Source organism: Phyllostomus discolor, chromosome 4 (assembly GCF_004126475.2).
Source record: "Phyllostomus discolor isolate MPI-MPIP mPhyDis1 chromosome 4, mPhyDis1.pri.v3, whole genome shotgun sequence".
In the NCBI taxonomy this organism is placed as follows: Eukaryota; Metazoa; Chordata; class Mammalia; order Chiroptera; family Phyllostomidae; genus Phyllostomus; species Phyllostomus discolor.
Window position 1 is genome coordinate 71,845,173 of NC_040906.2, and position 16,606 is coordinate 71,861,778.

The window sequence follows — 16,606 nt, forward strand, 5'->3', positions numbered from 1 at the left end:
ATGTTACCCTGAAGGGGAATTTTAAGTTACTTTTTTATTAGTATATATATTTCTTTCATTTCAGTTATCATTGCCAACTTTGTTTTGGACATTGTGCTAAAAAAATATTTGGAATCTGGCCCTGGCTGGCATAGCTCAGTGGATTGAGCGTGGGCTGTGAACCAAAGCATTGTAGGTTCAATTCCTAGTCAGGGCACATGCCTGGGTTGCAGGCCACGGCCCCCTGCAACCACATATTGATGTTTCTCTCTCTCTATCTCCCTCTCTAAAAATAAATAAATAAAATCTTTAAAAAGTAAAAAAAAATATGTGGAATGTTTAAATATCTTCAGTATGGTAACTCTGATAATTAAATAGACAATATTGTTTAATGTAGCTTGATTATGAATAAAGAGAAATACAGGTAGTTATGGATGTTTACAGAAGAGGCATTTTATTTACCTACTGTAATGACTGTGATTGATCAAGAAAGCAAAGACTTTTGGGATGGGCTGATTCTGTGGAATGGATGTGGAGAAACATTCTGTATTAAGTAAGCACATAGTTTTTGTTTTATTTTGTTTTTTTTTTTTTTTAAGACTTTATTTGTTTATTTTTAGAGGGGCAGGGAGGGAGACAGAGAGAGAGAGAGAGAGAGAGAGAGAGAAACATCAATGTGCAGTTGCTGGGGGTTATGGCCTGCAACCCAGGCATGTACCCTGGCTGGGAATCTTATTTCGTTTTTTAAATGTAAGGAAAGGAGGGTGAATAATAGATTGAAGAGAAAAGTAGTAGGAGTAGTTGTCTGAAAGAGCCATATATAAAGTGTGTCATGTAAGTGTTGAATAGCCTTTATTTAGACAAAGAGGAGCCACGGAGACTTTTTCCTTTCAGTTTTATGGAAAAAATTGACATGCATCACTGTTTAAATTTAAGGCATACAACATGATGGTTTGATTACATATATTGTGAAATGAATACAGTAGGTTCAGCTGATAATTTAAAGTTTGAAAAATTTGCACATTTTTCATGTTTTAAAATGTGTGTTTAACTTGATTCTATAATGGTGAATTCTTAAATAATTTTCTTAAGGCAATAGTTTTGTATTCATGCTAAAAATTTTTTTTAATTTTTTAAGGATTTCAGTTTGTTGAAATGAGCAGTCGTAAATCGAAGAGTAACAGTTTAATACATGCAGAGTACATTTCACAGGTTAGTATATATTTTCATTAATCTCAAGGTTTGTTACCATGCAAAGGTCCTCAGAGAAACAGTCATCTTTTTAAACCCTCATTAGAGTATGTGTTTATTAATTTTAGAGAGAGAGGAGGTGGAAGGGGGAGAGAGAGAAAATGTGAGAAATATCTGTCAGTTGCCTCCAGTTCACACTCTGACCTGGGGTCAAACCCACAACCTTTTGGTGTTGGGAATGGAGTTTCAGCCAATTATGCCACTCAGCCAGTGCCATCTTCTTCCCTAGCACCATTCTAAGGGCAGAATGTCTTATGTTTCTTCTTAATTTCATTCTTTGTAACTCTTTGGATAGTTGGAATCCTAACTTTACTCATGTCTTCCTAAGTGTTCTGATGGTACTTCTTTGGTTAAATTTATCCCTGTTTTTTAATCCTTTTGATGCTGTAATAAATGAAATTGTTTTATTTTTATTTGTTCATTGTATCTAATAAAGATACATTTGTTCATGTATCTTTATTTGCTAATGTATTTAAATGCAATTGCTTTTTGTATATTGTATTGTACAACCTTGCTGAACTCATTTATTAGTTTTAACAGTTTTTTAGTTTATTCCTTAGGATTTTCTATATATAAGGTCAGGTAGAATAGTTTCATATCTTTCTCTTCAATCTGGGTGCTCTGGCTAGAACCTTTAGTGCTGTATTGAATTAAGATGGCAAGAGCAGACATTTTTGTTTTGTTTTTAATACTGGGGAAATCCATTCAGCCTTTAACCATGGAATATTATATTAGCTGTAGGTTTTTATAGATGCTCTTAGTCACAATGAGGAGATTCCCTTATATTGCTAGAATGTTAAGTGTTTTTATAACAAACATTTTAAAAAAATTTAATTTATTGATTGATTTTGAGAGAGAGACAGAGATTGATTTTTTTGTTCCACTTATTTATGCATTCATTGGTTGATTCTTATATGTGCCCTGACTAGGGATTGAACTGCAACCTTGGAGTATCAGGACAATGTTCTAACCAACTGAGCTACCTGGCCAGGGCTATCATGAACATTTAATACAACTACATACTATATTGCAAATACTAAGCATATATCTATTATATCTCTGTTAAGGAGTCTAGTAGGTAATGGGCATAGTATTTCAATCCTAGCTTTTCTATTTATTTGGCTCGATCAGAACTATTATCTTTAAATTAAAAGTAAATGGTGTTAGCATCCCTTTTTTAAGACCTTTCTTTATTTTTGATGGAAAATGTTTAGCTCTCTTCCAAAAAAATTTTTTAACAAGTGTAATTTTCATATCCTCAAAGTGCACAAAGTTATGTATAGTTTCATTAATTTCTATACATGTATACACTTGTGTAACCTCTACCTCATAACTTTGGGATTTTTGCATCTCTGACTATTTACTGCAGCTTCATTTCACTTTATCTTGTTTTATATTTTATACGTAGTTGTTCCCTCTCTAATTGAATTTATTGATGAAAGAAAAGGATTGAGGTTTCTCTTTTGATTTCTAGCAATCTTATATAGGTAGAGAAATAAACATTATAATTAGTTGAGTCTCCATATATGCCCATTTAAGTGTTTCTACAGGTTCCAGCTACTATTTATCCAATATCTATATTGTGTTAGAGATAGCTGCCTTGCTTAATCTGAAAAACAGGCCACTCAGAAAAATGTTAGTGTCTTCATTTTATATATTTTAATATTTAGAAAAAGCTAACTTTAAAATGCCTTTCTGGCACCAATCCTCTTTTTCTTTTCACTTCCTTTGTGATAATAACTATAGATTATTTTATCCCCAGTGAATAATTTGCTTTGCTTATACTGTAGTGCATGCAAAGAGAACTCATTTATCTCTTCTTTGGTATATGAAGAATCAGTCCTGTGCTCACAGTCTGGGAAAAATAATTTTGAAGCCTTCTTGTTTCTGTTCATTGGGCCTCCTAAGGTTTGTGTCCCTGGAGGACCTCTGCATTAGCAGTAGATGCTGGAAGGAAATGTCTTTAATGGTCCATCTTTTTAAAGAATGTGCTATATTTTCTGACATAAATTTTACAATTATGTATAAGCCCTTCATTCTATGATGACTTCAGATTTCAGTTATTTACAAGACTTTTTTTTATAATTCCAGTGATTTTTTTATTTTATAGCCTAGATGAATGTGATATCTTTCATATAATTGAGCATTTCTTATATGCTGTTACTACTTTTTGACAATTGTTTCTTAAATGTTCATTTCTGTCCAATATATTTGCTATGCTTTTTTTTTTTTAAGGCATGGATCATGCTGTTTTAGTAGCATGGTACTCTGTGTCTAATAGGTCCTCAATAACTATGTGGACTTTTAAACTTCTTTTATTTCCTCAGAATTTTAACCTCTATGGCAGGTACAGATTGGTAGGGTTTGAGCTAAGCTAATTTGGATGTGTCACTATCTAGAGATTGAGGTGTGGTGCATAAGCATTGTAATATTAGATTACATTATTAGATTACCTCCTGCCTTTGTTCCTTGGCTGATGTGTCATACAGTGAAGTATTCAATCATTCACATACATTAAAAATGCCCTCAAATTGCTGATGTAGCCACAGTAAGTAATTCTATCTCTTGTTGAAACCTTCACAACTACATTTTCATCTTTTCTCTGGAACTTAAAATAGGTAAAAAGAAATAATTTTATAACTCGTGAAAATGGTGGCAGAACTCGAAGAAAAGTTATTTAGGGAGGATTGAATTGATTCATTAATTCCTAATTCTGACTGCAATAAATATATATTCTAGTTCCTTTTTTATTGCATGAATTTTTATTTATAATTATCCTCTTTATTTTCATCAGGTACAGAGAATTTTACGTGAAAGATTTTGTCATCAGAGTTCACATAGCAACCTGTTTGGAGTACAAGTACAATATAAGTAAGTTTAGCTATTCCTTTGCTTGTTATGAACATACTTTACAGGTGCACTTTAGATTTTGCAGAAATTATACACAAATTATATCTTAAACAATGCTAATGAACTAAAAATTTGGCTTTGGTTATGGAAGCATTGAATATCATGACACAAGAGAGATATAAATTATTTTCATAATGAGAAAGCCTTTTAACTTTTAGTATTATGTTGTTTCTATTATCTAGTATTATGGAGATAATTTTAATCTTCTTGTACCTAATACTTGGCAGCCAGCTGTGGATTGAAAGGTCCTAAGAATTGTCACTGTTTCTTACAGTCTCATAAAGACATAGATAATTCAAACTTATTTCCTCTTGAGGTTTCTAGAGAATCAGTATTAGCCAACATTCTCTCCTGTGTTGTGTGTAGGACAATTTAGAGCGTAAGGCAGGTGCCCAAAGGGGAGGAAGAAAGGAATGCCTGTCTTCTATGGATACTCAGATTTAGCTTTTAAAAAAGTAATACCCAGAAATTATTCCAGCTTTTTAAATTTTGGCCTTTTTATGTCATTTTAGACACCTAATCGAGCTGCTGAAGAGAACTGCTTTCCATGGAGAAAGTAACTCTGTTCTTATTATTGGACCCCGTGGATCAGGAAAGACTATGGTAAAGCTGTTTATTTCTGGTATTTCTTTATTTTGATAGTCTTGTGATGATTCCTGTAGACAGCACTAAAATGTGTTTCATTACTTTTATTATTTTGTTATTAACATTTTGCTTTTTATCCTTAAATCATTGAAGACATGCAAAGCCTTACAAAGTTAGGCCAATACATTTGAATTGAGCGTATCTTTTTTACCTTATTTTTCCCCACAGTAACAAACTTTTAATTGTTGTTTGTTTTATCATGGTCTTTTGTCCTTGAAGAATTAGTGATTGCCAGTGGAAAAAGAAAATTTGCATTTATCGAACATGTACCTTGTGCCTTTTATTTATCTTCTCTAATTTATTGTTTACTTACCCAATAAAGTAGGTATTGTCTTACAAATTGTTTATAAGATTATAGATTATAAACTGGGCACCCTATTTATAGATTAGGAAACTATCACACTATGCATTCTTTTTTCTCTGATCATTTGTTGTGTGTTGTTTAACCCTAACTCAAACAGTTTTTTCATATGTCTATTCACATCTACCAGATTTATCCTCTACTTTCCCTCATTATCATATTGACTTAGTTACCTCAAAAATACACTCTTTCTTTTTTCCCCTCATCTTCTCTTTTCACATTCTTTATTTAGTAATATATGAGACAAATATATGAGACTTTCAACATGTCATATTGAAAGTATTACTGTGCTATTCTGTTTTAAATAGTTGGGCTGTGTAAAATCTGATTTCTGTTATATTCCATACAATAAATTTAGATTTCTTACTAACATACATTTTTATTCTGTAAAAGTAAAATTATAATTATGTATTAAGTAAAATTAGGTAAAGCAAGTAAAATTATGTTTTTATTTTTTAGCAATGTGTGTTGACTCTGTTAAGATGAGGAAATTAAAACTTTAAGATTTTGCTGTTATCATCCATTTATTTCTAATATTGTTTGAAGTACATAAATTGGGAATATAGACCTATGCATGGAAGTACTTTCTTCTTAGATGCCTAGAAGGGGAGGTTAATCAGAAGTATTTGGTTAATGTCACTGAAGACCACCACAGCTAACTTGTTTTGAGTTCATATATGATTTTTCTGGATCTGGATGCTTGTAGAGTTTCTTCATCTTAGCAATGTGAAAATTTCACAGGTTATATAAATGTTGATCATAAAAACTGATACTCTGCAAATCTTCGTAGTATGGAATTTAGTTCTTTTTTTTCAGTAAAGGATAATTTTTATCCCCCCCCCCCCCACACACACACACACTTTACATTACTATATCTGGAAAACGCATCATCATGCTAGTGCTTGAAGAACATTTTTAGATAATACTTTAATTCTTCAAGAAGTTTCATAGTGATGCTATTGTATCAATAGTACAGAAGAAAAAGTTATAGGAAATTAGCACATTAGATCTATTAAACTGTGCATCTTGAAATAAAATGACATTACGACAGGAAAGTTGAATCTCAGTAATTTGAACCTCAAAGTGTCAAGCCCATGAGTATAACTTGAGTAGCTGACTGAATTTATTCTGAACTTTACCTTGGAAGTTTCTCACTAAAGATATGGAAAAAGTTCAGGAAAAAAACAAAATAGATCCGGTAAAGAAAACTTACAACAATGAGTAACTAAATAAAAATTATAATCATACTCCATTTCATTAGAAAATTGGTGCCCTGGCTGGCATAGCTCAGTGGATTGAGCGGGGGCTGGGAACCAAAGTGTCCCAGGTTCGATTCCCAGCCAGGGTACATTCCTGGGTTGCAGGCCATGACCCCCAGCAACTGCACATTGATGTTTCTCTCTCTCTCTCCCCCTCCCTGCCTCCATGCCTCCATTCCCTCTCTGAAAATAAAATAAAATAAAATCTTTAAAAAAAAAAAAGAAAATTGGCTAAAACAGATTTTCTTACAAAAAAAATAAAGTGGACAGTACAGAGTTACTATATTGACTCCCTGCCCCAGCCCCCCCCCCCCCGCCCCCGCCCAGGCACACACATTTTCCCTTATTATTAGCACCTTGCCTTAGCATGGTATGTTTGTTACATCAATGAATTGCTATTGATACATTGTCATTACATTAAGGCTCACTCTTTGTGTTACACAATTTTATGGTTGTTAAAACCCATAACATACATAATGTCATATATCCACCATTTCGGTGTCACACAAAGTTCAACATTCAAAAAAATCTCCTGTGGTTTTAACCTGTGCTCCCACCCTAACCCCTGGCAACCACTGATTTTTTTTTTTACTGTCTCCATACTTTTGCCTTTTTCAGAATGTCATATAGTTGGAATCATACAGTATGTAGCTTTTTCCTATTGTCTTCTTCCATTTAGCAATACACATTTAAAGTTCCTCCATGTCATTTCATGGCTTGACAGGTCATTTTTTTAAATTGCTGAATAACATTACATTGTATGAGTGTACCACTGTATCCTTTCACCTATTGAAGGACATCTTGATTGTTTCTGATTTTGGAAAATTTGAATAAAACTACTCAAAACACTTGCATGCAAGATTTTATGTGGATGTAAGCCTTCAGTTTAATTGAGTAATTACATAGGAGTGCCAGTTGTTATATCATATAGTAATACTGTGTTTTTAGCTTTGTAAGAACTTGCCAAACTGTCTGAAAAACTGGTTATACCATTTTGCTTCTTACCAGCATTGAATGAGAGTTTCTATCACTGTGTATCATCACCAACATTTGACATTGTCATTTTTTAAATTTTAGCCATTCTTGTAGCGGTACCTCATTGCTTTTCCATTAATTAATTTTTATTGTATTTTTTCTATTATAATTTATCCCGCAAATACCTCCTCCCCCCTGAAATCACCACTTTGTTGTGCATGGCTATGAGTCCTTTTTCCTTTTTGCTCAAAAACTTTATCCTCTAAGTCCTCCACCCCCTCTAATAGCTGTCATCCTACTCTATCTGTGAGACTACCTCTGTTTTGCTTGTTAGTTCAGATTGTTCATTAGATTCCACATATGAGTGAAAGCATATGTATGGTATTTGTCTTTCTCTGACTGGCTTATTTCACCTAACATGATAATCACCAGGTCCATCCATGCTGTCACAAAGTGACATAAAAGTGACATAAAAGTTCCTTTTTATGGTCAAGTAGAATTCCATTGTATAAATGTCCCATAGTTGTTTTATCCACTCATCTACTCATGGACTCTTGAGCTGCTTCTATATGTTGGTGATTATAAATAACACTGCAATGAATATAGCAGTGCTTATGTTCTTTCAAATTAGTGCTTTGGTTTCCTTCAGATATATTCCAAGAAGTGGGATTGCTGGGTCAAAAGGCACATCCATTTTTTAATTTTTTTGAGGTATCTCTATACTGCTTTCCACGGTGGCTGCACCACTCTGCATTCAAACCAACAGTGCAGAAGGGTTCCTCTTTTGCCACATCCTCACTGGGACTTGTTGATTTATTAATGATAGCCATTCTGATCGGTGTGAGATGGCATCACACTGTGATTTCAATTTGCTCTTCTCTGATAATTAGTGAGGTTGAGCATCTTTTCATATGTTTATTGGCCACTTATATGTCTTCATTGGAGAAGCATCTATTCAAGTTGTTTGCCCAGTTTTTAATTGGATTGTTTGCTTTTTTGGTGTTTTGTAAGTTTGGTGTTCACTTTTTTGGAGTTTTGTAAGTTCTTTATAATTTTTGGATATTCATCCTTCATCAGATATATCAGCGTATATGTTATCCCATTCCAAAAGGTTTCTTTTTGTTTTATTGATGATTTCCTTTGTTCTGCAAAAACTTTTTAGTTTGATGTAGTCCCATTTGTTTATTATTTCTTTTCTTTTTTTTGCCTTAGGAGATATATCAGTAAAAATACTACTTCAAGCAGTATTCCTTTTTCTGCACCATCTGTCCAATTTTCCCAGTACCGTTTATTGAATAAACTGTCTTTAACCCATTGTATGTACATGCTTCCCCTGTCAAATAATAAATTGACTATAAAGGTGTGGTTTTATTTCTGGACTCTATTCTTTTCCGTTTGTTCATGTGTCTGTTTTTGTGCAGGTGCCATGCTGTTTAGATTACTGTGGCCTTATAGTATAGTTTGATATTAGGTAGCATGATTACTGTAATTGTTGTTCTTTCTGAAGATTGCTGTTGCTGTGTAAGGCCTTTTGTGGTTCCATATAAATTTTTGAAATATTTGTTCTCTTACTGTGAAATATGTCATTGGAATCTTGATAGGAATTGTGTTGAATCTATAGATTGCTTTAGTAGCATGGACATTTTAATGATTTCATTCTTCATATCCATAAATATTGTATGTGCTTCCACTTATTTGTATCTTCAGTTTCTTTCTTCAGTGTCTTATAATTCTTTGAGTACAGGTCTTTTACATCCTTGGTTTAGATTTATTCCTAGCTATTTTATTATTTTGGAAGCAATTATTATTGTTTCTCAATTTCCATCTCTTATATTAGTTTATGAAAATAAACTGATTTCTGGATATTAATATTGTGTCCTGAATGCTGACTTCATTCATCAGTTCTAGTTCTTTCTTGATGGAGTCTTTAGGGTTCATTACGTACAATGTCATGTTATCTGCAAATAATGACAGTTTTACTTCTTCCTTGAGCCTTTAGGGTTCATTATGTACAATATCATATCATCTACAAATAATGACAGTTTTACTTCTTCTTTTCCCATTTGGATACCTTTTATTCTTGTCTGAGTGCTATGGCTAGGACTTACAATAGTATGTTGAATAAGAGAGGTGAAAGCAACCATCCCTGTTTCGTTCCTGATCTTAAGGGGGACGCTTGTAGTTTTTGCCTGTTGAGTATGATGCTTGAAGTGGGTTTATCATATAATGACTTTTATTATGTTTAGGTATGTTCCCTCTATTCCCACTTTGCTGAGAGTTTTTATCATAAGTGGGTGCTAGATTTTTTCAGATGCTTTTTCTGCATCTATTGATAAGGTCATGTGGTTTTTATCCTTCATTTTGTTTATGTGGTGTATCATATTTCACTAGGTGTAATCTATCTATTCAGATTCTCTGATTCTTCCTTATTTAGTTTTTGAAAATTGTATGTTTCTAGGAGTTTATCCATTTCATCCAGGTTGTCCCAATTTGTGGGCACATAGTTGTTCATAATATTTTCTTACAATTCTTTGTATTTCTCTGGTGTCGGTTGTCATTTCTTCACTTTCATTTCTCATTTTATTTATTTGGGTCCTCCCTTGATGAGTCTGGTTAAAGTTTTGTCCATTTTGTTTATCTTTTTAAAGAACCAGCCCTTGGATTCATTGATCTCTTGTAACTTTTTTTTTTTAAGACTCGATTTTATTTATTTCTATTCTGATCTTTCTTTCCTTCTACTCACTTTGGGCTTTGTTTTCCTTTTTCCCCCCAGTTCCTTTAACTGTAAAGTTAGATTGTTTATTTCAGCTTTTTCTAGTTTCTTGAAATAGGCCTATAATACTATGAATTTCCCTCTTAGGATTGCTTTCCCAGTGTCCCACAGATAGCGGATTGTTGTGTTCTCATTTTCATTTGTTTCAAGGTATCTTATGGTTTCTTCCATGATCTCATTGTTGATTTCATTCATTGTTTAATACCATGTTATTTAGTTCCATGCCTTTGTGTATTTTTTAGTTTTCTTTTTTGTAATTAATTTCTAGTTTCATACCATTGTGGTCAGAGCAAATGTGTGATATGATTTGAATCTTAAATTTATTGAGACTTGTTCTGTATTCTAACGTATAGCCTATTCTTGAAAAAATTCAGTGTGCTCTTGAAAAGTATGTATATTCTGCTGCTTTGGAGTGAAATGCTCTGAAGATATCAATTTAATTCATTTGACCTAGTGTGTCATTTAAGGCCACTGTCTCCTTGTTGCTTTTCTGCCTAGAAGATCTATCCATTGAAGTCAACGGGGTGTTAAAATCCCAGACTATGACTGTATTTCGGTCGATCTCTCCCTTTATGTCCATCAAGATTTGCCTCACATATTTAGGAGCTCCTGTGTTCGGTGTGTAAATGTTTACTAGGGTTATACTTTGAAGTCATTTATTTAGTGTGACTTCACTGTAATATGGAAGAATCCCCTACTTGGTATTTCATTTTGGTCCAATGTAATTTATTTCTGCTGCACTCCAATATTGAGAGGTCAGAAAGCTGAGGAGCTTGTTTAATTGTGTCACTTTTGTAATTTGCTTTGTGTGGGAGTATCCTAAAATATAAAATACGTTACTCTTAGATAGGAATGGTCATTGATATAGTTATGTAAATTCAGATTAAAAAATTAGATTACAGAGTATTTAAGACATTGTTCTTGGCCTGTCTGAAACACAAAAATTCAAAATCTACAGTTGACTGAGAAAGTTTGCAGATAGTGTGGTTTGTTGTATTTCAAACATTTTATTTGAAAAATAAAATTTCCAAATGACAGATTGGACCCTGGAAAATAACTCTTATTTATATATAGAAATTCCTGTAGACAAAGAAACTTGCTAGATGGTTAAGCAGATGTTTCTTCTAATTGATGTTATTTCTATTTGTGTATTGCTAAATGTTATGTTCATTAAAGTATTTGGAAATTGTAATAGTAGGTAAGCATAAAAATCCCTAGATACTGGGAGATTTAAGCAAACTGTGCTTGTATATTTGTAAAATTAAGTTTTAGCTACAAAGAATATGGAAATTGGGTAGTCAAATTCATTGTGCTGGCTGGTATAACATTAGTAACTAACTTTTTTGTATATAATATAGTTTAAAATATTTGAAAAGATGAAATTGTATCCATGTAAAAATTGACTTAAATTATATGATTGATTACCTACCTAATTACACAGTAAATTTTAGCAATATTCAAATTGGAACAAAAATTTGAAGACAAACTTGCTAATACCTTTAAATTTAAATGTATTATGGTTTCAGACCACACCCCTCCACCACCCCCACTCCCCATAAAAAAGCTGTGAGTTGATCTGGGTAAATCATAACTTGATGCTTGAGGTAAATTCAGTGGAAAGAGTGCTCAGTAAACCTGTTAAGACTCTCTTTATGCATATGAAAAATTAAAGTACTATTATTAACCTCGTTTCTTTCTGCAAAGCATTTGAAATGGTTTTTAATTCATCAAACTTCAAATAATATAGTACATAAAATCAGCCAGGGATATATAAATGTTATATAAAGAAAACATCGAGATGGGGGCAATAACATAGCAGATTACTAAGAAAATACTATAGAGGCCATATTTTGAGAGCCCAAGTTTGTATCATCTGGTGACTAACTCTTGTAATAAGGTCCGATTTGACCCAAAGGCAGAGAAGCTCCATCTTGTCTTCTGATGGTTCTTTATATTAGAATGTCACATCTCAGCTGGGTCTCTGTACATAGTATAACAGTTGATATTTTGAGCTTGTTCTTTTAAAGAGGACCTGGACTACCTATTCTGTGTTTTAAGGTAGAATTCCATATGCTTAAAAACTGTACAGGTAAACAAAGAATAGCTATTATGTTTGATGTCCTATTGTGAAACCTAATAATTTAAAATAAGGTTATTTGTTTCTTCCTATTGCACAAAGATCTTACAGTAACTGATAGAGGATAGACTGTTGAAAGTACAAATTAGTATTTTGTCTACCAGTTGTCCTAGTTTGTTTCTTAAATAATTCCTTTTGTTCTCACTAAATTTTGATGCCATCTTAAAAAAAATGTTTTTTTTCCATTAATGGAGCCTGTTTTCTTACATTTATTTTGTGATAGTGCCTTTATGTTTTAATATTAGAAGGAATAGTTCTTCATTACCTTAACTTTTAAAAAACTTTTTTGTCTTTTCTTAATTTTATTCATTTTTAAATTTTAAAAAATGTATGCAGAATTAATATAAAGAGATGTATGTTTTAATGAGTAGTAAGATGTCACAGTTCAAAAATATAAAGAATATAAGTATGTTGAATAGCAACCTTTATAAAAATGTAAAGCTTTATAATTGAACAGTTTAAGGTGGTTTAATGCTGAGCATATTTTTAGTAGTAATTATTATTACAGATATATTTTTCATAGTAACAATGTTTTCATTGCAAACACTAAGTTTCTGTACTAAGAACTTCCTCTTTTATACCTAGCAACTTACATAGATGAAACTAAAGAATATGCAGATTTATTTGTTTATTTAAAATGACAATCTGTTTATATTCTTTTTGCATTAGAGTTTAAAAATATGGGCATATCATCTTTACCTATTATTAAATATTTCATAAACTTTTTAATATTATTTAGCTAATAAACCATGCTCTGAAAGAACTAATGGAGATAGAAGATATGAGCGAAAATGTATTACAAGTTCACCTAAATGGTAAGTATGCCATTTTTTGCAATTGGAAATGATAACAAATCATGAGCTTTTCATACTACGAAACTAAATTCACTTGTATGTTTTAAATTTAGATTAATATATCTTAAAATGTAGATCTGTGTCTAACAAGTTTTAGTTTTGTATACTATATACAATATTTTTAGAAACTAAAACAAAAATAAATGAGACACATAAAACCTTTTGTTTTTTCTTTTTTTATATAACACTGACTCCAAAATTTGTTCTTTGTATCTACCAAATATCTTTACTGCTCAGTTGTAAAAAGAAATACAAACTCACAGTCTTTCATTTTTTTTTTCTAGTTCAATTCAAAAACCAGTAGAAAATGTTTTTGACCAGGAAATAATCTGTACTGTGTCAAATGCATAGTTTATTTTAGTTAAATAATTTTAAGTGGGCTTTATTTCAGGACTGCTGCAGACCAACGATAAAATAGCCCTAAAGGAAATCACAAGGCAGTTAAATCTGGAAAACGTAGTTGGAGATAGAGTTTTTGTAAGTATCATTTCTGTTCTTTTATTAAATAGGCATAAAAGTAAAATCTATGATGTTACATCTTTGTACTTTTGGAAAGCTCTAGGGAGGGTTCAGAGATTCTAAATTGAAATATGCAAGGTTTTTGTCAAAATATATACTGTGCTAGGATGTATTTATTCATCAAAACCTAGTTCATGTAGATTTTATCTGAATTTGTTCCTTTATTTGTAAGATAAATACTCCAATTCTGTGTATTTTTTTGGAGATAGATTAACATTTTTAAAAATACTTTAGTGGTCTATTTCTAGTCTTCTGAGTCTTGGGTAGCATGGGATTGATAGAAAATGTACTGTATTTGAAGTTACGAAAAGGTGGGTTTAGTTTTTGCTTTATAGCCTGGTGACCATGATTAATGAATACCTCTGCATTTCAGATCCCTCATCTGTTAAATGGGCATTATCTTAAACTTACTTCATGACAAAAGAAATTATTAAACATTTTTTATGTTTTAAGAAAAGACACTTGATGGTAATAACATACTATACAAATATCAGTTACCTCTTACTGTTAAATTGTTTTCAGAAACTTACCAATAACTCATTATGATAATACCTTGGAATCTAGGACAGTGAACATCAGTAACTTTAAAAAAAATTATTACAAATGTTTTTGAACTTCTAAAACCTTTTTACCTATCACTTGATTTATAGGGCTCAATGGAAGAATATAATTTTTAGCTGCCTTAATTTTTGTGATGGAACAACTGATTTTCATACTGTTAATGCATTTGAAGTGGGTTTTATATAAGTGGGGATACCCTAAAAACAGAATTTATTTTTTTAAAAAATTGTGTGTTTAACTTCAGTCACCTTCAAAATACTTTCCATTTGATGCAGCACACCTTTGAGACATTTTTCCACCGCTCAAAACAGTTTTTGAACCCATCATTTTGATGCCTTTTAGTGCTCTTGCTGTTTTTGTTTCACCTCTTCCACACCTGCAAAATGTTTCCCTTTGAGGACTTTTTCATCAGGAAAACATAAGTCACTTGGGTGATACCAGGTTAATGGGGAAGGTGGGGCACAGGGATCATGGCATTTTTTGATCAAAAATTGCTGAACACTAAAGTACAGTGTGGGCAGGTGTGCTCATAAATCACCCATCATGAAATGGGCAAACCTGTTGAAAGACTTAAGAAAAAAAATCTACCGAAGCAAATGCTACTCTCACAGTACCACCAGCTGGCACACTGATACAGATGAGTTCCTAGAACACTCACCTAGTTGGGGAAGCCTGAACTACAAGGGGCCTAACCTCCAAAAGATAATTCTGGGGTGTTTTGGGGGTCCCCCTCATACCTTCCCAGTTCATTTTCTGGTCACTAGCAATCATGCAGTGCTGTCACTCTAATTTCTAAACTATGTATTCTCTAAGACAGTGACACAGCCATAGTTTTGAAAACCTACTCACATTTAGTAATTCATTCTTTTGTGATTATCTATAAAAACTTGAGCCAGTCTTGTATTACTCTTTCATTGTCTGCAGGTCTCTGAAGTACAAGTTCAAAATGCTCCTTTTAGAACTCCAGTGTTCTACTTTCTATTAGATTTTAATGTTGAAAGTAGTTGCCTACTTGGTCTAGGAGAGTTACTGTTACAGAGGCTCAGTTTGGCATTTGGGCTTCCAATTGAAGTTTCTGACTTTCTTAAATAGACCTCTGACATTGGATTCACAGTTGTTTGTCATCCTGGTCATCAGCATTGTTACCATAGTTGTCACATGTTATGGTAAATACCTGTAGTCTGCCTATCTTGGAAAAAGTATTCACTTGACTGAATGTCATGATTACAAAATATGTGGAAGTTCTGAAAAACTTATGCTGTTTAATTTAGTTCTCTAGATCACAAAACAAATAAGTGTGTGGTGTTTTTTTCCTTTACATTTTCTCAAATTTAAAGTTGACTATTTTGTTAAATTAAAAAATCTGAAGTAAATTGACTTTAATGAAAAAATATTTAACAGGGCCTTTATCCACAAGCCGGAACATCTGGATAATACATCTGCTTCTCTGTTGTTTAATTTCCATCTAGAATATTTAAGTTGTATCCAAAAATGTTTTGCCTGTGCTCCAAGTATTCATAGCCAAATTTGATATGCTATATACAAATTCTGTAATATGCTCTTGAATAGAGATGCACTATTATAGTTTCTAATATTTGAGGCAAATTTCTTCTCCCTTTTTCTTCTGGATCTCGTTTAAATTCATGGTCATTTTTTAGTGGTGGAGATTAATTTGAGACTTGCAAGAGCCTGATGTGTTTAAAGATACAAAGTGCAATGGGTTTCTAGTTCTCTGACTATATTTATAATATATCAACTCTTAAAAACTACTTTTACAAAATTAACATTTTTATGGGTTTTATCCAGAAAACATAAAATTTTGAACATGATTTACTAATGCCATTTTCAGTGCTATTTCATTCTGCTTTTATATATTTAAGTTTTAGATTATAAGCATGGTGAAAATCTGAATCTGAGATTCAGCTGAAAATCTGGTCAGTGGCTCTAGTTTACTATAATAAATAGATAGAGTGTCTTTGTAGTGTTTAAGGGTCAGATACAGAGTGTGTCTGTATAATGTCTAAGGGCCAGATTGCCCTTCTGTTCTTTATTTCGCTAAACTAAGTTATAGTATGGTTTTTTTTGTTGTTGTTATTCAGGGAAGCTTTGCTGAAAACCTTTCATTCATACTGGAAGCTCTAAAAAAAGGTAAATAATAACTTATTTAACAGTATTAAGGATATTTAACTTTGTTTCCCTGATTATAAAAATAACATGTTTTTACAAAAAATTAACAATATATAAAAAAGAATAAAGTAATCATCACTGTATTCTCACCCCTGGAATAGTGATTATCCCAACTAACTTGGTTTCGTATCTTTATTCACCTGTAGTATATCATTGATGTAGATAGATAAATAATTCTTATAAGAATAAACTCAT

The 16,606-nt window shown here is 32.2% G+C and overlaps 1 protein-coding gene across 6 annotated transcripts in view; it reads left to right on the forward strand.

Moving 5' to 3' along the window:
• Nucleotides 1–16,606, forward strand: part of ORC4 (origin recognition complex subunit 4) — a 71,837-nt gene that overhangs the window by 34,882 nt on the left and 20,349 nt on the right. For 5 of the 6 annotated variants that reach the window (XM_028510518.2, XM_036025019.1, XM_036025021.1 and 2 more), the window contains 6 exons: nucleotides 1,118–1,191; nucleotides 4,025–4,101; nucleotides 4,653–4,743; nucleotides 13,030–13,105; nucleotides 13,536–13,621; nucleotides 16,324–16,372. In XM_028510518.2, coding sequence (XP_028366319.1) covers nucleotides 1,135–1,191; nucleotides 4,025–4,101; nucleotides 4,653–4,743; nucleotides 13,030–13,105; nucleotides 13,536–13,621; nucleotides 16,324–16,372 — 436 coding nt within the window. In that variant the 5' untranslated portion in view covers nucleotides 1,118–1,134. Of the gene's footprint in view, nucleotides 1–1,117; nucleotides 1,192–4,024; nucleotides 4,102–4,652; nucleotides 4,744–13,029; nucleotides 13,106–13,535; nucleotides 13,622–16,323; nucleotides 16,373–16,606 lie in introns of those variants that run through there. The other variant, XM_036025023.1, reaches the window with a different exon arrangement.